Source organism: Tachysurus vachellii, chromosome 6, assembly GCF_030014155.1.
Source record: "Tachysurus vachellii isolate PV-2020 chromosome 6, HZAU_Pvac_v1, whole genome shotgun sequence".
NCBI classification, from domain to species: Eukaryota; Metazoa; Chordata; class Actinopteri; order Siluriformes; family Bagridae; genus Tachysurus; species Tachysurus vachellii.
In genome coordinates, this window is record NC_083465.1 from 21,507,802 (window position 1) to 21,530,001 (window position 22,200).

General features: G+C 37.7%; 1 protein-coding gene across 1 annotated transcript in view; it reads left to right on the forward strand.

The window, feature by feature from the left end:
* khdrbs2 (KH domain containing, RNA binding, signal transduction associated 2) overlaps positions 1-20,283 on the forward strand; it is a 91,241-nt gene extending 70,958 nt beyond the window's left edge. The window contains exons 7-9 of the mRNA XM_060871441.1: positions 16,062-16,144; positions 17,286-17,344; positions 19,303-20,283. Of these exons, the coding sequence (XP_060727424.1) occupies positions 16,062-16,144; positions 17,286-17,344; positions 19,303-19,400 (240 nt within the window). The 3' untranslated portion in view covers positions 19,401-20,283. The remainder of the gene's footprint in view (positions 1-16,061; positions 16,145-17,285; positions 17,345-19,302) is intronic.
* The last annotated feature ends 1,917 nt before the right edge of the window (positions 20,284-22,200 follow it).

Here is a 22,200-nt window from a genome sequence, read left to right on the forward strand (position 1 = left end):
AATGATATATAAATTATGACACCCCATGAAATATTCAGTTCTTTATAAAGAAATGTCAACATTTCTGACACACTGTCAATTTCTGATCTTGTAATTGTAATTGCATGTAATTGCATATAAACAACAAAAAAGATCACTTATTAAACAAAAGAAATAAACATAAGTACAGTATTTCAACTGAGGAAAAAGTTAGGGCACCCTAAGTCCTAATAGCTAGTGTTTTCCCCTACGGTTGAAATAACTTCAATGAGACGTTTCTTGTGGCCATCTACCAGTTTCTGACATCCACTAGAAGAAAGTTTCCCCCAATCCTTAATGCAGAATTCTTTCAGCTGTGTGATGTTTGAGGGGTTTCTTGCATGCACCTTCCGTTTTAAATCACCACACAGGATCTCAGTAGGATTTAGATCTGGGCTTTGACTCTGGGCTTTTGCCATTCCAGAATTATCTGTTTTTTTTTACATTTCAGCCAGTCCTTGGTGGATTTACTGATATGTTTTAGGTCATTGTCATGCTTCAGGGTCCTGTTTTGCTTCAGCTTCAATTTTTTTTGACAGATGGTCTCACATGTTCCTCAAGCACCTTCTGATGGAATCCACCTTCCATGATGGATTCTATGATGATATGCTGGTCAGGTCCTGCTGCAGCAAAGCATCCCTAAACCATAACACGTCCACCTCAATGTTTCATAGTTGGTTTGAGGTTCTTTGCTGAAATCCTGTATATGGTTTACACCAAACATGACCTCTGTATTTTTCCTCCAAATAATTCAATTTTAGACTCATCTGTTTAAAGCACATTATTCCAGTAGTCTTGGCCTTTGTCTCTGTGTTCTTTCACAAACTTCAGTCTTGCCTTCATGTTTTTCTTAGACAGTATAAGGTTTCCTCCTTGCACACCACTCATGATAATTAAAGTTGTTCAGTCTCTTCCTGATTGTAGATTCATGCACTTTGACATCAACTGTATCAGGTGATGCTGTAGGTCCTGTGATGATATTTTAGGGTTTTTGGAGACTCATTTAAGCATCTTTCAGCTAGTTCTTGTGGTGAATTTGCTTGGATGACCTGATCTGTTGTTTTAGATGTTCTCAACTTGTAAAAAAATTACCGGACAGTGGAATGACTGATTACAAATTCTTTGAGATCTTTTTTCTTTATTGTTTTTCATCTCTTACTAGACTCATAAGCACCAACAATCTTTTTTCTGAAGGCCTCAGAGAGCTCTTCGGATCTCACCATGGTGATACCTCTCACTTCAACAATTAAGAGCAAACCAAACAAAATGTCTGAGGTTTAAATAAGACAAGCCTTCTTTAAAATGCTCTGTAACAATGTTCTAATAATGTGCACCTCATGTGATACACCTGTAGGTAATTTTATCCATTTTAAGTACCAATAAATGTGGGGTGTTCTTACTTTTCTTTTAAATTACATTTTATAGATCATTTAAAAAATAATTTTCTTCTGTTTTATTTGTTTAGTTAGTTTAAAATGTCAATTAAGGGACCAGACTTGTATAAATTGGACATGCAGGCCAAACTGTGAATAAAGGTAAAAGGCTTTAACTAGACAAATTACTGTACCCTGAAATTGGAACCTGAAGCTATTTTTTTTTTTTTTTTTTTGCAGTATTTTTCCTTTTTTATTTACTTTCCTTCAAGAACTCTGTGAATAAATCTGGCAAAGACATTGGGGAGATTTTTTGGCCCAGACAAAATTCACTTAAAAGACTATGTGCATTGCTCTGTATTTAAATTAGCAAAAGGTACATTCATCATCACAGACTCCTTTGCAGCCTTTAATCCACCTGCTATTAAAGGCTTTTATATGCAAACTGTTGTTGACTGTATAAGTTTGAAAAGTAAACAATATTCAATCTGCTTTCAGAGCATTTGATTTATATAACCATAATTTCTATGGATGTCAGAGCTAAAGAGCAAACAACTACTGTATATAACTCTACTGCCTGACCTCCACAATTGTTTCCTTCTGACAAGGTCCTAGTTCAGGGTAGCAAGGTGGGCTGTGTGAAGACCCCATTACATGAAATCCTGCAATCAAAACTACTCAAAGCTTTTGTCACATAGGAGGAAGACTTTACCAGTGAAAGGAGTACATTTTATACTGAGAAATCATTTGGAAAATACTGCCTATACCAGAACTGACAGCTGAGTCCTCAATGTAGATTCAGGATTCTGAAATCTCTCACTCACTCACTCATTTTCTACCACTTATCCGTACTACCTCGGGTCACGGGGAGCCTGTGCCTATCTCAGGCGTCATTGGGCATCAAGGCAGGATATACCCTGGACTGAGTGCCAACCCATCGCAGGGCGCACACACACACTCTCATTCACTCATGCAATCACACACTACGGACAATTTTCCAGAGATGCCAATCAACCTACCATGCATGTCTTTGGACCGGGGGAGGAAACCGGAGGCACGGGGAGAACATGCAAACTCCACACACACAAGGTGGAGGCGGGAATTCTGAAATCTGTTCAGTTTTATTAAAATAACAATTTGGTAAATCTTAGTTCTAAAGGCTTCTCAAGTCTCAGACTTTGTCATAAAATGCCCTGAAGTAATGATGTGGTCTCTGATTAAGAAGGTAGTGCTGATGTCAGAAGCTCAGAGCAGCACCACAAACTGATTGCTTTCTTGCTCCCTAAAAGCAAGGCTTTTTTTTGTCAGAACTGATTATGAAAAACAGTGGAAAATTGTGGAAAAATGCTTGCATATGTCTAAGTGGTTGCCAGCAAAGTAGAGACGGCATCTTCTACAATACATACATTCAACAATTTGTGCATGATCGTCACCTTTTAAGAGACCTAGGTCTTAATAAATCATATCTGACATTTAGATATAGAATTTCTTCTAGGATTTTTCTCTCAGTACAGTGAGACTTGCCTTTTGTGCAAATACAACTCTCTGAACTCATAAGAGATAACAAAACCCAACTTTTTCAAATCTGATTGTGTGGGATGATTACCTAAAGCAGCACTGGATTACCAGTGTTTAACAACCATATGTCTTTCTATTTTGTCTTTTCTATATTCTGAAGCATTTGTTTTATACAAGACCGCAGCTGCTGTTGTAGTTAGAGCACTAATGTAGTTTTTCTCAGCGTTTCGTTTGAGCAGATGCACAATCGTAAAAAAGAACTTCATGTCCAAAGTCTTTATGCAGCTTATGCAAACTCTCTGGCACATCCAAGCACTTTCATCCAAACACTCAAATTCATCAGCTAAATTTATTAATTTATTGGAAGAGAACCAAAATGTAGTAGATGGGACTTATTATTTTGAGTTTTTTTTTTGCTCGAATCTCTTTAAGTCAGCCCATTTGAACATATTTGAATTCAGGAACTCACATTATTTCACTTATAAAGTTGTATACAGTAGATACAAATTTTGATAGGATACAGACTCAAAAGGAAACCCTGCCTTTTCTTAGTGACTTTGGAAAATGGGTTTAAAAAACATTAATCACCCACATTTGTTAAGTATAAAATTAACCAGCGTTATATGTGTTGAAATAAGTTTCATTATGAGCACAGTAGTGTTTGTGATTACAGCACTGTTTCCTAGGTACAAATCTACAGTGACAGTGAAGTGTAAAATTTAGGCATAAACTGTTTTTGGTAAGTACAATCCTTTGTGGTTCTATGTGCGACTATTTACGGTAGCAGAATGTGAGTCACAGGTGCGAAAGCGCTAATGCTAACAAAGAATTCGTGTTTTTACAGGTGCTGATGACACTTGTGTTATGACATGAGAATGAGGCACACTATTTTAAACCTGGATATGAGATACTAGTGTTGTTACACATGACTATGGCTGATTTGACTACAACCACTATAAAAGATTAAGACACTAGAGTTAACTCAGCAGACATGTGGGTCATATTGTTATGCTGAGGTTTTGTTATGATCATGTGCATTACTTTATCGTCAGGGGGTGAAAGTGACCACTTCTTTTACACTTGATGCTTCTGAAAGGATATGTGATAATCTAGTGGTTAAGATTAAAGTGTTGGACTACTGATTGGAAGATTGCAAGTTTAAATCCCAGGTCCACCAAGCTGCCACTACTGGTCCCCTGAGCAAGCAGTGTCCAGTGTAAAATAAATAAAAAAACACTGTGGTTATAAGAGATCATAAAATGCACTTTAAGTATGTGATTTAACTACATTGTAGCTTGATACTTTTGGATGTTGTTATTATCTCTCTTGTCCAGAGAGCTTCATACAGTATATGGCATCCTGAATATGACATACAGTAAATGACACACTGTGACTGTGACTGAGTGTGAAAACTGCATGCTCATTATTTTGCACAGGATTTTTATGCTTATACTGTATGTCCTGCTGAGCCGTCTTACAAAAAAGCAAGTTGGTGGTCAGACCTCAGGGTCAGTCTGTTTCATGCCCAAGGACAGTGATGTAGTACACCTCTGACTGCAGACTCACTTTTACGTACTCCTGAAATTCTGATTCACATCCTTCTGGTCTTATTGAAGCCTGTTTAGCTCAAGCCTCAGTTAAGTTTCAACTGAACAGAGGAAAAGGGATTTTATATAACTAGCTTAATTAAAATACAGATGCTATGACATGCTAGTTTCATTTCATTATTAATCCGTTTTTACTGTACTGTATGTTAATGAAGTATTGAATGTATTTGAGAAACGTGGCACAGTTAGCTTTGTTTCATTCCTGGTGGTGGCCTGAGACTCAGATTTTATTTGCGTGCTGTAACTTAGTCATTTACTGTGACATCTTCATGCATTTTACTGAGCTCAGGTTTATGGCTAAAGGCCTGCTCTGTAGAAGATTTTATAGTTTATAAGTACAGTAGGGCAGAAACAGCTCATTTTCAAACAGACTAGATTATGTCTCAGGGGCCTTGAAGTATTGATGTGCTCTGTGTAGTTGTCAGTCTCTGATGGAATGCATGCTGTGACAAAGGCCATCTTTGTTGCTTGAAGGCTCAACTGATTTGCAAGCTTTAGAGCATTACAGCAAACCATAGAGTCATGGTTGCTCAGGGAGAATGACAATTTAAATTACTCACACATGCATTCTAATAAAGCAGGCAGACGATTTAAGTCTGTGTCTTTAGGGTGGCACATGTCTGACTAAGTTTGAGCTTATGGTACTCACTCTGAAGATCGAATCAACATAAATAGACAATTTCTTCATTGTGGACTGAAAGGATTTGAATTGTGGTAATCCTATGTAGACCAGCAAGATTCAGAAGTCAGTACTTCTTTCCTGTCTGTCAGAATGAGAGTGTAGATTTTAAAGATGGAAATGCAATAGTTCAGAAGTTAGCGGGTTATATGACAGAAAGAAGAAATTCTTCATCCATTTTCAGCATGAAGAAGTGTTTAGAGCTCATTAATCTGTTCTGTCAGTGTGTCATGATTCTTAATGACCATCATTCCTAATAATTTAATGTTTCGTTTTAATCATTTAGTAACTTTCCACATGGAAGAAAGTATGGCTTCAGTGTGCAGGCTCATCCTCTTAAGGAAACTGAGGGTTAAAGACATTGATAAAAGACCCAGTGGCCACTGGTTACAACCTCACTGCCATAATCCCGTGTCACACCTGACATTTTACTCAGAACCTTCTGAAACCAAACCACAGATCTTTAACCGTTTCAAGATCCGAGATTTTTCTTTAGCTTAAAACCCTGAAACTGACCCTGAATTTTTTTGGAGTGGTAGCACATTACTGTACCTGTACAGTACCTTGGTTCAGAAGGTTGTGAGTGAAACCTCAGGTCTGGCAGGGGTTTATGGCAGTGATGCTGTAAGCAAAGACACATACTGTATCATTAACCACTCAACTACCAAAACCTAAAAGCATTGCAAGACAGTGATAGTGATTCAGTCTTCAAAAGAACTGGGCCTTTGGTTTCAGGCTCTCTGCCATAAATCCCTGCTTATGTGAATGAATTCTTTTTTTAATTTAATTTAATTTTAGGAACTTTTTACAGACTTACAGAAATAATGTACTTAAAACCTTCTGAAACCAAGGAACAGCTTTGCACTCCCAGTGGTGGTGATAGCCACCACTATAAACCGGGTTAGTATCTTGGTTTCAGAATGTGTTAGGTTCAGATCTCAGGTACTGTAAGGCAATAAGGCAGTAACCAGAGACAAATTTTTAAGGTTTGAAATTGGTTAAGGATATATGCTTCTGACTTAGTGGTTAGCACGTTCGCCTCACACCTCCAGGGTTGGGGGTTCGATTCCCGCCTCTGCCTTGTGTGTGTGGAGTTTGCATGTTCTACCTGTCCCTCGGGGGTTTCCTTCAGGTACTCCGGTTTCCTCTCCCGGTCCAAAGATATGCATGGTAGGTTGATTGGCATCTCTGGAAAATTGTCCGTAGTGTGTGATTGTGTGAGTGAATGAGAGTGTGTGTGTGCCCTGCGATGGGTTGGCACTCCGTCCAGGGTGTATCCTGCCTTGATGCCCAATGACGCCTGAGATAGGCACAGGTTCCCCGTGTCCCGAGGTAGTTCGGATAAGCGGTAGAAAATGAGTGAGTGAGTGAGTGAGTACATCCTCACTGCTAAAGAACCCCATCCAGATTTTTAACCACTAAGCTAGCATGACACCAATGCAAAACTGTGATTCAAACTAAAATCTCCTGGGCTGTGCAGCCAAAACACCACATTGACAATATATATCTATAAATCTGCATAACAACCAAGCTTTTGATCATTCTGACCAACTAACTCGACATTTATTTCTTCTCAGATGGACTAGTGGTTATATTAACCATGAAACAAGGGGCTTTAAGAGGTTTCTTACTTTCGTGCATTGATATCAGCAGGAAAGAGTCAACAGAGACACTTAACCAGTCTGAAAGAGGCTCTCAAACACAGACAGATTCAAATGGAGAGAAGACTTGATTACAGGTTTGGAAGGAAATATTAGAAAATAGATTTTCTTGCACTATTACAAAGGCAGGTTCTTCCCACACCAGTTGGTTTTTTTTTTAAGCTCACCCACAGCGCTGAGTTCACATTTCTGAGGTAAACTAATTATGGAAATGGAATTCTCCATGCAGAACTCCCTCCTTTAATAAAACAGATGTACGACATACACCTCAAGATGATTGTTTAATAATTTCATACTCTCTGGGACAGGGTACTGAATATCAAAAAGCCGAAGGCATCGTTTCTTACTTCAAGCCGTTAATGTTGAAGCAGGTGCAGTACAACAAAAAGTTAGCTCTGGTAATTGTCTGTGACCATATTTCACAATCATTAAACTCAATGGCAGACTGAGCTCTTAGACTGAGAAGCACCAATAAACAGGATTTCCTTTTGTTACTGCACATTGCACTTATAAATGATGTTTTGGTTTTTCAAATTAATTGCTCAGCAATGTTGTTGTGTAACAGGATTCTGTAATTAAGTGTTGCAGATTGCTTTACAAATTTCCCTATAGACTCTTATAACACACATCAGTGAATCAAAGGAGGAGAAATAATAAAAAAAACTTCCATAATGCTGCCTACTACAGAAGTTTGGTTTATAATATACACCTGCAGTATCTATTGCTCATTATTAGCTTGTGTGGCTGGTGTCAGTGGATTTCATAATTTTTGGGGATGGCTATGAATACAACACAACAGCACCACCAACGGTCGTAAGGTAAACACACAGAGGGGTGTGATGTATTGAGGTTGGGGTTGATTTCTATCTAGCACAGACTATAGATTCATGCAGAAAGGAATTTCCTGCTAAATTGATTTCCATTTGAAAGTAATTCATAATATGTAATCACCTTGTGATATAATGTACTGCTCAACACTAATAGATTCTTTGTCAAGGTATCAATACCTATCTACCAATACCTGTGTCTCCAATCTAATATCACGATAAGCCATCACTCCATTTTAGTATTTTTATTCTTATAAATCTCCCTATAAGCACACTTCTGCAACTGAAATCTTCTGTAAAGCTGTGTGTTTGTTTTACCAGTCTCAGAGCTCGTACTTTTTAGGTTCATGAATATTCATTTGTTTATTCTTCGACACATGAAGCGAGAGGCATCCTTGAGGATTTCCAATGAGCTAACATCATTTAACTTTTTAATTAAAGTGGCCAATCTTTTTCAATTATGAGGGAAAAAAAACAAATTAAATCTTGGCTGCTGGTCACTAACACCATCTTGATTCAATTATATAATATTATTGTTTGCCTGAGGCACAGATTGTTCTATTTCCTCTGTGTCACTTTACATCTCTTACACCTGTAGGATTGTTGCTAGTGTTTATAGACAGCAGTGGGTACATGTTCACATGCTTCCACAGAGAATTAGCCAACTGACAATTTCACATCTCATTAATATTTTCTGAATGTTACTGTTTTCTTAGACTTAGCTCTAGATGTCATGCCCATGAACTGTTGGCCGAATGTCTGATGCATATGGCACACGAAATTGGACCTCAGGATTTTACCAGTCATCAGTGGATTGGTTGGATTCTACAGGATGTCCGTTGGATATTGTGTGTATTGTGTTTTTTTTAACAGTCTTCCTTGACACAAAGTCCTTGTGATGTTCAGTTCCCCTTATGGAAGAATGAAATCGTTGTGTTTACAGCTGTTACAATGAGCGCATATGAAGATCAGCAAAACACTGGATTTTCCTAATTATAGTATATTCACAGTATAGACTCACTAATTAGCATCACTTTCTTAAATGAACGATATGTGGTTGCACCCCGGTCTGTTTTTTACAGCTGTGATTGGTTGCTTTACAACTTTTTGGCATAATGTACATAATATAAACATAATATAAATATCTCACTATTTCTGCAATAGGGTTAGTTGTAAGAATGTTAATGCAAACATGTTAATAGAATAGAATGTCCAGCTTCTGTTACTGTAAATACTTTCATATTATTACATTACATTACAGCCTAACCTTCTAACATGCTTAAATCTTCTTCTGATATAATTTTCTCGGCTTGCCACCTCGTGCAAACTTAATACGGTCAATTCTACTGATACCAGTCCTTCATTCAGTAAGCGCTTCATACCGGTCAGGGTCACAGTGAATCCAGAGCTAGTTGCAGCAATACTAGGAATGAAGCGGGAATCATGGATATCACTGAGCACACAGACATTCACAGCATTTTGGAAGATGCTCTTATCCAGAGCGACTCACATTTTAGCTCTTTTTTTTTATACAACTGAGATACTGAGGGATAAGATCCTTGCTCAGGGGCCTAACAGTGGCAGCTTGGTGGACCTGGGACTCACAACCTTCTGGTCAGTAGTAAAATACCGTAACCACATCACACATGCTGTAACATACTGTATATACAAACTATTTACTTGATGTGTTTTCAAATCTCAAACCTTTGAGGTTAATCTCAAAATGGATATAGTAATTAATATACATTTTCCTATGCTTTTGAGTTAAAAAAAAAAGATTAATTAGCAGTTTCAGCCAGACATTGTGCTCTTAGATACAAACACCATGGATGTGTGATGAAGAGAAGCTTCTAGCGTGTTTTTTCATGAAGGTTTAAATAACATACAATTTATCCTGACCCTTTTGCTCGCCTTTGCTCCACAGATTCATGATTAGCCATTTAATTAATAGAGGAACACTTCACTGCACTCAAAACAGTAATTATCAGCTATTTATTTGGGAAACAATTACTAAAAAAGGCTATTTTATTTTTTGCCAGCACATGAGATCTAGTTTTATTATTGGTATGTACATAGTAGAAGAGAAATAGATCTTTGCTATATTTAACTCTTTTTTCTAGTACACCAGCTTCACATTATACAAACAAAATGGAAATCACCTCATAGGGCAATTGGCAAGAAACCAGGGGTGTCGTATGGATAAAATACAGACCCAAGTGCAGGGATAACGTAAAAGGGTGTTTATTTAGGGAAAAAAATAACAAAGGGCTATAAACACTAGAAAACCAGAAACACAAAACAGGGGAACGCAGAACCAGGAACACAGGAACACAAACACAAGGACACAAGACAACAGGTATAAATAGGGGTGACAATCACTAAGTCGAAATGGATAAGGAACAGATAAGGAAAGGGTGGGGTGGAGATACTCACTCACTCACTTTCTACCGCTTATCCGAACTACCTCGGGTCACGGGAAGCCTGTGCCTATCTCAGGCGTCATCGGGCATCAAGGCAGGATACACCCTGGACGGAGTGCCAACCCATCGCAGGGCACACACACACTCTCATTCACTCACGCAATCACACACTACGGACAATTTTTCCAGAGATGCCAATCAACCTACCATGCATGTCTTTGGGCCGGGGGAGGAAACCGGAGTACCCGGAGGAAACCCCCGAGGCACGGGGAGAACATGCAAACTCCACACACACAAGGCGGAGGTGGGAATCGAACCCCCAACCCTGGAGGTGTGAGGCGAACGTGCTAACCACTAAGCCACCGTGCCCCCCCCAGGGCGGAGATACAAAAACCAAAAACAAAGGCACATGGCACAGATAAACAAAGCCTGCCAGAATGTCCCCCTGGTGTTCAGGCAGTGAATAGTCCCAGCCATATCTGACAGAATTTTCAACCAGTATAAACAAATTAATTACTTTTATCACCGCAAGTCTGATATAAATTAAGTCAGGACACTGTTACTTGTCAGTGTGAGATGTTTTTCCCTCTATTGGGATAACCTTACACAGAATATTTGGTTGAAGATAATGCCTTTCATTTTTAGCACTTGGGCATCTCAGAGATCAGAATTTGGTTTGATATCATTTACTTTGAAAATACAAACATATTTTATTTTTTCAGACTTTATTTTATTAACATTTTGCCCCTAGTAGGGCAGGAAAAAACTAAAATATATATATATAAAAAAGAAGTGAATATATAATAAAGGCAAATGTAGCCTATAAAGATCCTTGATCTAATATCAAACCAGTAAAAATAACAAAAGAGTGTCCTATTTTTTCCCCCATCCTTAACGAAACATTGAGCAGGAACTCCATATAAAAATCTGTCACTGTCATAGGAGGTGCTGGTTGTCAGTTGATAATGGAGCAGAGTATTGAAGGCCTTCGTCTGTCTGCTGCCCTAATTACACCGGCATGGCTCTCCACCCATGTGTTAACAACACTTGATTTATTTCTTGTTCGCTAGCTCAATAGGAACCGAGTTAATTGGTTTTTCAAATGAACGTTGAAATGGAAGGATCAGGCGTCATTAACTGCAGACCATTTTTGCAATGCAGGGCGCCTTGTAAGTCGGTGTTAAGGTCAAACAAGTGAAAGGCACGGGGTTATTTGGAAACAACTTGTTTGTTTAGTTGGTGATTTATATCATGGCATACTACACATTATGCACAACGGTTACATTAGGATAAAGATAGGAAAGGTTTTTGTTTGTATTTTGAAGAAATGTCTCAGAGGATGTCCTTCAACTCAGAATAATTTATCTGTGTTTGCAATCATTGATGAAACTTTCTTGACTGATATTATTTTAAGGCTTTAGCGTGACCCCAAAAAGCAGCTAAATATCTTGGAGGATTCAGTATTCAGTATTATTGTCTTGAGAGGTTTGAGCTTTGTCCCAGTCATGAGATTTTCTGACAGAAGTGTTTACACATGGATTTTCTATCATGTTTGTTTTGCCCAGGATAATGAAAGGGCATTATATACTCAGCTCCTTTAGAGGGTTGAAACAATGCTGTCTCAGAGGTTTACAGTATGGATTTAGCTAGAAATACCCTTTCATACTGGATTTATTGTGCTTGAAATATAGATGTAGATTACCATGTTTTGTCTGTAAAATTCTGACCAATGACAACGTCAAAAGGCTAGAGTTCCCTGTTTTGCCAGGGACTATTTTTAAGGGCAAATCCTATTAACGTGAGTGACATTTTCATGAATGTGATTTAGACCCAGTTCTGTTTCACTGCTTAGATGTTAAGATTTTCGGAGAAAGAAGCTGTGTTAACAAAATGGTCCATTAAGAAGAAAGGGCAGGTCTCTGACCCGTTCATTAAGAGAGAAGACTAATAGAGCAAGGTTTCAGCTTCAGATCCCTTAAACAACTTAATCCTCAACATAATCCTTAGCTTTAATTTGGCCTAATCCATGTTCACACTCATAAAACCACTGCTGAGGCAGAAGCAGAATTTCAATGCTGTTAAGGCAGAAGACAAGACCTGAATTTCTCTATTTTTCTCTCTATGGTTTTCTACTGGATTAATCCAAAAATATATTTAAAAAACCTACTTTAGAATCCAGTTTATGCAGGCAAGATTTAATGTCAGCATTAGCATTAGTCTAGAGTAATAACTACAGATAAAAACGTGAACCACTCAATACTTGGATTCCTAATCCATCTTTAATCTAAAAAAATGTAAAAAGGAAAAGGAAAATGTGACAAGACCAAGAGCACCAAAAATAAACGCAGAAGCGATAGCAAAGGATTAAACTTTAAGACCTTCTCAGCAGCTCGACTGGGAGCCACATGTCTTTCTCCTCAGCCTGCCTTTATTATTCATTACACTCACTAACTTCACATTAGTACTTATGTAATTACAAATGTTGGGGTAGAGGACAGGCCTAAATGTGAGTGCAGATGAGAAAATGTAGAGTCTATTCAGAAGAAAATACATCCATTTCTGTGTAACTTTAGGACTTTTTTTTTTTAAAGAATTATAGTTAGAGTCTAATCTACAGAATTTACAAAGGTATAAGCGTGCTTTCAATCTCTAATAAGTCACACAGTATGCTAGGGAGTATGTTCTGTCAAAACTTCGCCTATTTTTATGGAAATATTAAAGATTTTCTGTGACACAACAAAAAACATTCAGTCTACAGTCAGATATCGTTAAACCCCTGACAACGCCACAGCCAGGAGTCCACGTGAGCAGAACTTTCAGTGTCCAAGTAATGAGCAGCAGTTTAAAAATTTACAGTCGCCTTCTGGTAAAAAGCCTTCTGTTGTGTCGTCTATTAAAACAAACCATTACAAGTTCATTGTACTATAGTTCATAGCACTATAAATGACAGGTTTATTCAATTTACATTATAAATGTGGCCAGTAAGTTGGCAATAATCAGTCAACGTACACAGAATCGTACATCACAGCAGCACATTTGACAAATATTGCAAGTCCATAGCATTGTATACTGTATATGCTTGGAATACTGCATCTCACACTTAAAACAATCAGTATGACAGCCCGTGCTAAATAAAAAATGAAGTAGCACATCAAACACATACAGTATTATCCATCTCTCTATCCATACATCCATCCATCCATCCATCCATCCATCCATCTTCTGTAGCATTTATCCACATGGAATCTGGAGTCTATCACAGGGCCTCAGGGCACAAGGCTGGGACACCCTGGACAGGGTGGTAACTCATGACAGGGCACGATCGCGCACACACAATCATCCCTCAGACAATTTAGAGTAGTCAGTCAGCTACAATGCATGGTTCAAAACAGGGTTCCTGATGGAAACCACTGAAGCACAAGGAGAGCATGCACTCACATTGTGGAAGGAGAATCATCCCCCTAACCCCAATGCAAGGCAAACGTGCTAAGTACTAATCCATCATCCCCATCATACAGTATATACTTAGAACTACAAGTATGTACTGTACTTTACCTAAACTCAAGTAGATGTGCTTCCTGCTGCTGCTTCCAAAAACCCAACTGACAGTCTACAGCATTACTGGAGAACACTGATTGCTACATGCACAAGCAGCCCACAGCATATAGACACAATATATCCAAGATACAGCTGAGTGCAAAAGTTTACACACCCACAGGACAAGAAGATATTTCATTTATAGCAGCAAGATACTGTAGGTAGTTTACTCAGTTTCACAGCCGTAACTTCCTTAGCTCATGTAATAAAAAAAAGACACACGTTCAGGCACATGCCTTCAGAAGGTCCCTCTTTTTTATGCAATCTTTAAATTCACTTATATTCCTCACTCTCATAACACTCATACACTGTTCCTATTAATTGTACTGTGATTACTGAATAATTCAGAGAATTATAATAAATTACCTGAATAAATACTGTAATTTTTAAAAATGAAGAGTTTAAAGGATAAATAGCATGAAAGAGTCAGTATACAGTATATTATATATAAGTAAGAAACGATTGGAGAAGATGATGTGATTAGGAGATATTTTGTATAATCCCATAGCTGTGATTTAAGCAGGATTCGTTTCATTTACACTTTGTAAAAGCACAAAACACTTGAGACAGTGCTGCTGATTTAAAAAATGTTGCTTCTATCATTTTTTATTCCTTTTCCTTGCTGAAATGGATTACTCCCTGAATTTTCCTTGAGACAACACCGCTAATAATCTGTGAAGGGCATTTGGAAAGGCTTGATTAGGCACACAAGGGTAAGATTATTTATTCTTCTAGCAGACACCTTTATCTAGATCTGTGTACACTTGAAGCAGCATACAGTACACAAGCAAACTGTATTATACAGTACATACATCTAAAATACAAATGTTTGCACACCCTTTGGACAAAAAGACAAAAAAGTTCATTTTTAGCAGCAGAATGTTTAGTTTATTATGTTTTACAGATATTTCTTCCTTATCTCATGTAACATATGAGCCTTACCCTATGTTCACAAAAGCAAACAACTAATCGCTTATGTCACAGGAATGCAGAATTCCCTGCATGTGCATTCAGCAGAATTGTTTAGATTTGGTTTACATTTATAGCATTTTGGCAGATGCCCTTATCCATAGGAACTTGGATTTTTATTACATTTATATAACAGACCAATTAAGAGTTAAGGGCCGTTCTCAGGGGCCCATCAGTGGCAGATGGTGGGTATGGGATTCACAACCAATCCCATTAAATGGGAACTAACAGGCAGTTTTGTGTTGCACACACACAAAAAACTTAATGTTTAGATGATGTTTAGATGATGATGACGATGATGATGATGATGATGATGATGATGATGATGAAGGTTGTGGGTTCAAATCCCAGCACTGCTGTGGCCTTGAGCAAGTATGGATAAGAGTCTGCCAAATACCGTAAATGTTATAATAATAACTACATTTTCCCAGTTGTCCCAGCCCTGAGAAAGGTCATGTTAAAGTCTCTAGTTTGTGAATCAAACACACATTGCTATGTGTTGTCTTGTTGCAGGATTTACCACAAATTATTTTCAAAAATAATTGCAATTCTGTTCCCTTGTTTTTCCTTTCTATGTTGTGTACAAATTCCTTTTTTTCACACCTAGAAGAATGCACACTTTCACGATTCACTGTATCTGCTTAGCAATGGATAGATTTTTAAGTGCTTTACTCAAAGAAACCTATATCATTTTGTGTTTGTATTTTGTCTTGCAAGGTCATCATAAATTCCCCCTCAGTGTCAAATAAGATCATTATATTGACATTGGCCCAAAGCAGCTTTACAGAAATATATCAGTTCAGAATACAAACGTTAAATGTGCAATCCAGAGGGGATGAGGGCAAAGAAAAAGTTCTTTGAGAGGAAATGGGGAAGAAAGCTTGAGAGAACAGCAAAGAGTGCGATAAATAAAAATAAATTTGTGTCTTCTATTCATTCTATTATGTTTATGTAGATTAGTGGTTGGTGGATAAATAGCTAATTGGAAAAGAAAATTGTGCTTGCTTTTTATTAGTAATACACATTAAATAATTCTGTGTCACGTCTTCATGTAAATATGTGAGATTGGCATCTTATTAAATGATTAGCGATTAATTGTGATGGCTGTCAGCGATACTGTTTGAATTTTGAGCTCCAGGTGAAATCCTGACGTCCTTCCCTCAAACATGGCAAGTGAAACAATTATCCCTGCGAACGATCAATATTTTCTGTTGGACATGATTCAGCCATGTTGCTTTCCTCACAGCGGGAGTGTATATAAGAAAAATCCTTTCTCGGTGTAATTAAAAATTGATTTTTCACTGCTAAACAATTAGTGTGCTGTTTTCTGAGTTCTGATGAGTGTAGATCTTCTCCTACTGACAATCACCTGAAGTGTTTCTGTGCTTTCAGGGTTATGATGATGGATATGATGGGGAATATGACGAACAGGGTTATGAGGCCTATGATGATGGTTACAGCAATCAGTCCAAAAGGTAAATATATTCTCTTCTATTATCTAGGATGTTTGGTCAGTTATGATTTACATTGTTGTACTTTTGTATTCTGCAAAAGCGAGGCCGAATTCAATATTCAGTATTCAATAATCCAACACTTACTTAGGGAAAGTTTAAGGCTTAAAGTTTTCAGAGTTGGTTTCTCAGTTACAGTACTTCAGGTTATTGGGCACCACATTCTGTTAACTACATGCTGTTTGCATCTCTAAGGTTCACTTATTTTCAATAGCATCTAGACCAACACATTTGAACATAAGTAATAAAAACCTAATAAACCTAATACAAAATCAGGGGATAGAAAATATGGACTAAAGAAGTCGATGAAATTCTAAGACGGAAAAGACTATCATGATAATATGCACTATAGGACTATAGGACCCAAGCATGTGGACACCTGGCCATCACATCTATATGTGGGCCCCAAACTGTTGCCATAAAATGCCAAAATTGTATAGAATGTCTTTGTATGCTGTAGCATTACAATTTCCCTTCATCTAGTGAAGAAAATCAGCAACAACATAAAGCCTTCTCAAAAAGGAACATTAAATCTGGTGCATTGCTGTATATTGCAGAAAGCATTGAAATAAACATTTAAAAACAGTTTGCTGCCAATATATTGCTGCATGAATAGTCTTAGTTGTATTGATCACATTAGTATGTCGCTATTGTTCAACAGTTTGTAAACAGCACTTACAGTATAGAGATATTACAATAATACCGAATTGGGGTTATGAAACTGAAATTGAATGTGTGGCATGTAGGCTTTTTATTACGTCTTTTATTTGCAATGCTTTCTGTAGTTTCACATGGTTATATCAAACTGTCAGATATAGCCACTGGACTTAATACTGCAGACATCAGACAAGATCATTTGACTTCAAGGTCAAAATTGTAAATGACAGACATGCCTCACTGAAACTCCCTCCCACATGCCTGTTTCCCACACAGCTTTTGGAATAGCGTTTAATTCATCGAGTTATGTCTGAGGTCTCACTGCTCACTGTACCACAACTCTGACTATGACTCCTGGTACTTTTATGGTTGGAAAATAGATAGCTATATGTCAGTCTTAAACATTGATTTTCCATTTTTTTGAAACATTGCTTCATTTTTATTGCAGCGGTTCAGAATATTACGAATACGGCCATGGAACCAATGACGATACCTACAACAATTACGGTAAAGGTCGCTCTCTATTGTTAGACTCAAAGCCAAATGGTTATGAAAAATAGCTCTGTACTTACTTGCTTGTATAGTTTCCTTGTAAAGAGCGATGTTTTAGAGTTTAAAGGTTTCGCAACACCACCACCACTCGTGCACACTCAAATTCAGCTCTTTATACGGTGACATTTACTGGAAAAGGTCATCCTGTTTCTCCTGAAGGTGCAGAAGACCTACAATGTTCTCTATTTGTAAACTCAGAAAGAAATTATTGCTGCTTTTTCATGGCTTTAAGGAATCATAAGCTTACTAGTCTCCCAATAAGAGGCCCAGAAAAGGACAAAGCCTTTATGACGGAAGCACAGTAGTCCGTCTCATCTTGTTTATTTTGGAACGTTGATATAAACCCTGAATGAATAAACACCCAGATGGTCATTGTCATGACACCCACAGGCCATTTGCAGAGCATCCCTACAGCTTACAAGTTTAAAACCCAGCTCAGTGGAACATACTGCCCAGTGTGTTATCATCTCAGCAGAAGGAAGTTTATTTGAGCCTGCCAGAGAACTAGACACTTTCTGATCGTGTCTCCAGAGTGGTGCACCGCAGTGTTCTGTTGACATTGCAGGCTTAAACTTAAGCTTATACACTCTGGCTTACACTCATATGCCGCCCTTGGTGAGGACATGCAGCACCCCCTTCTCATTTCTAACTGTAATGGTATTCCACTCGTTGCAATGAGATAAAGAAAAACACCTAGTGTTTTTCCAAATACCCCGAGTGCTGTGCTCGGCGGTAGCCATCTTACCTTGGCAGCTTGCTGCAGGGGAGGCTTTAAGATGCACACAGTGTAGAGGAGCAGAGCCAGAGCCAGGCTGGAGACCTCAATGCAGCCCGCTGAGAGACGAGCCATGGCCTTTTATACGCTGCTTTGCCTTTTGAGCGCCTGCCCTCACCGGATTATGTCCCAAATCAGGGATCGTGCTGCTCTTGGCAGGGGTTCCATCGCTCTCCACCGGAGCCATTTTCACATTGTGTCTTGTCCGTTCCAATTATTCATTATGCAGCGTGCCAAATTGTGCACTGGAGTGCTTTGGCATGGCTGATGCTGAAACAATGCCTCATAATCATTCAGTGACATGAAACCAAAATCTCAGTGCTGCACTTGTAATGTGATTTAAATGAGAACAATGTGAAGCAGTCACAGCTTTACACATGAAAGTAGCCTTGAGGACAGAAACGAAAACATTTCACGCACTGTAAAGCTGTGGCGTACCATTACTCACTGTATATAATATAAACATTTCTATTTTCTGAACATGTGCACATAATGCTTATTTTCTATTCAATCTCGCCACGGCACTGTAGTGAAGACATCACGTTAGCTGTATCGAGTGTCAGGATTCCCCATCCTGAAGGTGGTCTGATTGTTTTGGGGATGGCCCACTGAGCATGTTCATAGCACATTGATTCCCAGCATGAGCTGTATTTGTATGACAGCTGGAACAGCCAACAATTCCTGCTTCCTCTTCCGAGCTACTGCTAACTGATAAATAGGGCAGTGTGACATTGTATACCACTCAAACCAGTCGAAATTGAACAGCAGCAAATCTAGACAGAGCTCATTGAGACACCTATCGGTGTTTGCTGTTTATCTGGTTACTCTAATGATCTGCATCATTGCACATCTTGAATAACATCCTTACACTCATATTGCTGTATTGTGACTGTGGGAAATCAGCAAAGATTCACTTAAAGCATCAGTGTGTTGAAGCAGGGAAACAGCTGATGCAGGAATTAGACCTGGGTTGTACAATTGTACCAGATAGAGAAGGATGACATGATGTCAGTTTATATGACTGGATGGATGGATGGATGGATGGATGGATAGATGGATGGATAGGTTGAATGAATAATCTGTTATTATCATAAGACAGATTTCAGATTCTTATGTTGTCTTGTCCCTTCACCCGTAGCTGAAGAGGAGTGGACTCAGCCACGGCCGAGCCTCAAAGCTCCAACTGCAAGACTTTCACGAGGGGGCTACAGAGATCACCCCTATGGTAGATTCTAAAGGTGCTTCACATCAGTGATCTCCCCTACCAGGCATCTTTATGTAATAATCTAAAAAACAAAAAAAAAATTAATTATAAAATAAAAAAATGTATTAGCTCAAAATCTAACCCTAACCAAGAAGCGAGAGACTGCATACAGCATATGGTTTTGATAATTTATTCATACATCTAAGAAACACAAACAGATCTTACATTAAACAACAAAAAATAGACTTCCATTTGAATGCTGCTTCCCTTTAGTTGTCTATTGTTTGCTCCCCTGAACCTAAAGCATGGAGTTACGTGGCTAACCTAAAATGAGGCTTCCTTGTTCTTGGCTACCATTTCACCAAGGCAACCGTTGAGTGTTAGACCCTTCCCCCTTCCCCTCCCCCCATATTGTACATAACATCTTTCTTAATACGTCTTGATTTGATGACGGTAAATACTGAGTTTGTATATTTTGATTTTGATATCGGTACTGGGATTGAAAGCAATCAGCTATGTATGTAGCTACCTACAAGTGATCTGCTGTGTGTTTAGCCTGTATTTGTACATAAATATGTAATAAAAAGGACATAAATCACCTTGTGTAATCTTCTCTAAATAGGTGGCCATAATTGTTACTTTTTTTCTTGCCATAATTTGTTAATAGAGCATCATTTTCTTCTTTTTTGGTAAAATTAGATAAGCACATACATGTTTTTAAGTAATAAATGCCTGTTTTAGTTCAGGAAATTGCTAATATGTTCTTTGTTTATTTTATACTTAAAGAACAGCAGCAAAAAAGTAACTTTAGACAAGTTGTGAAGACATTTTGTGTAACAATAGATAAGCATTAATACAATTACAACTTTGTTAAATAATTTTAACTCTAGTTCTAAATTGTTCATTGAATATTGACTCGTCATTTAAATGTTTAAGATGTTAATGGAAACCAACTGTTTAGATCAATAAACTGACTTTTTTTAAACATATCCTTTAAGCTTGAACTTATTAAACCAAAACTCTGACTTGTTTGCACTAGCGTGACTGTGAATGATTGGGAGATTGAGGAGGTAAGAACAGTAAGATTGTCTAAATGCCTTCAGTCATTGGTGTTAGTCAGTATAACCGCAGTATGTGAATATGGCAGATATTCACAATGTTTCATCACTCATTCGAGTGAATGGGATACATTTAAACTGCTATGTCTCTTTAACCTTTATTCTTATTCCATTGAACATCAGAAAGCTGCATTTGTGTTGTAATACCAATGCTTTTAAATATCAGCTATTGAAAGTCACTACCTTTTAGAGTCCTGAACTTCCTTCTGTGACTGTTAGAGCTGAATGCCGACGCGTATTAAGAGACTGAAAGGATGACTAAACATTAAGCAGGTAACCCTAATAATAATAACTCTAATGTTGCGAATGCCAGTCATAAATTAAGTTATTACTTACACTTAAAAAAGTAAACCTACCCTGTCTAACCCCAAATAAAGCCGCTAATTACAGTTAACTAGTGCCTTCAAAAAATGACTCGCTAACACATAAGACAAAAGTTAACATTGCATCCATTAAAAGAACTAAAACTGATGTTAATACCTGAGCAGTTAAACTACGCTTTTAACCAGAACACGATGAATAAAAAGGAGATGGTTGCTTCAAATCAGACTCTCTGTGACAGCTTTTGTCCCGACCTACAAATTGGTTTACTTTTTTGATAGTGGCACAGGCTTTGTCATCCTGTTTTTAGCCCTTACATCCATCTTGCATGTCATTGGAAATTTGTTTTGACTCTTTATTCATTGTCTGACATATTTGTATTATACCATTATCAACACAACGTTTTTTGAAAAATAATATTTCTTTTTCAACAGGTCTCTTTCCATGAGCTGAGATACAGAAATCAACAGAAGAGGTGAGCAAAGACTTCTTTTATACTGTACAGACATATCAACTTGTACAAAATAGAGTCCTGTTTGTTTGTCATGCGAATGACTACTCGTTTAAATGAAAGGACAGAGATGTACCCAAGTGGGTTAAATATGTTTCTTTTTACTTAATGAACTATGATATCCAGTATTTCCAGTATTTCTATCAGTCAGTTGGAATTTATTGTTTCCATGTTGGAGCATGATTTTTTTCTGGTAAAAGTATTTGAGAGTTCTGGTAGGCTGTAAACAATTCCTGAGGTGGCGTGTCTGTTCAGTTACTGAGTGCTCCACAACAATGAGACAGACAAAGCTCAAATTTTATATGTGGATAGACAACATATTGCTTTGAAAGACGACATGCAGCTTTTGTTGATATTGTCACTATTATCTTCATACAAAACCTACTTTTTTTTTTTTTTGCAATAAATAGACTTTAGACACTGACATCTATACAACTGAGGGGACTGAACAAACAGGCCACATCTGCTATTTGATAAAGTTTTGAGACAGAAACGGTCACCATTGCACAATATTAATATTTAATATAATTGTACATGGATTTTAATTTGAAATGAGGTTGTGGAAAATGTAGCAGTTGGAAACATGAATCCTCAGTTTCAGGAACAGCAACTGGGTCAATGCTCTATAGATATAGTGCTTCTAAAATACACTTAAGGTATATTGGGATGTTTTTTGTTCTATGAGGTGGTTTGTTTTGAAATATGCATATATTATGAGAGGTTTTAAACTACGGCACAGATGTCTATCATATGTCCAAATCAAGCATTTTGGATGTTAAAACATAAAAGCCTAATTTGCCGTTTCAAAAGGTTTAATAATATGCTGCTTTTGATGCAGCATTTAGTCTGATAGACCAGAACTCTACAGATTTTTTCCCCTTG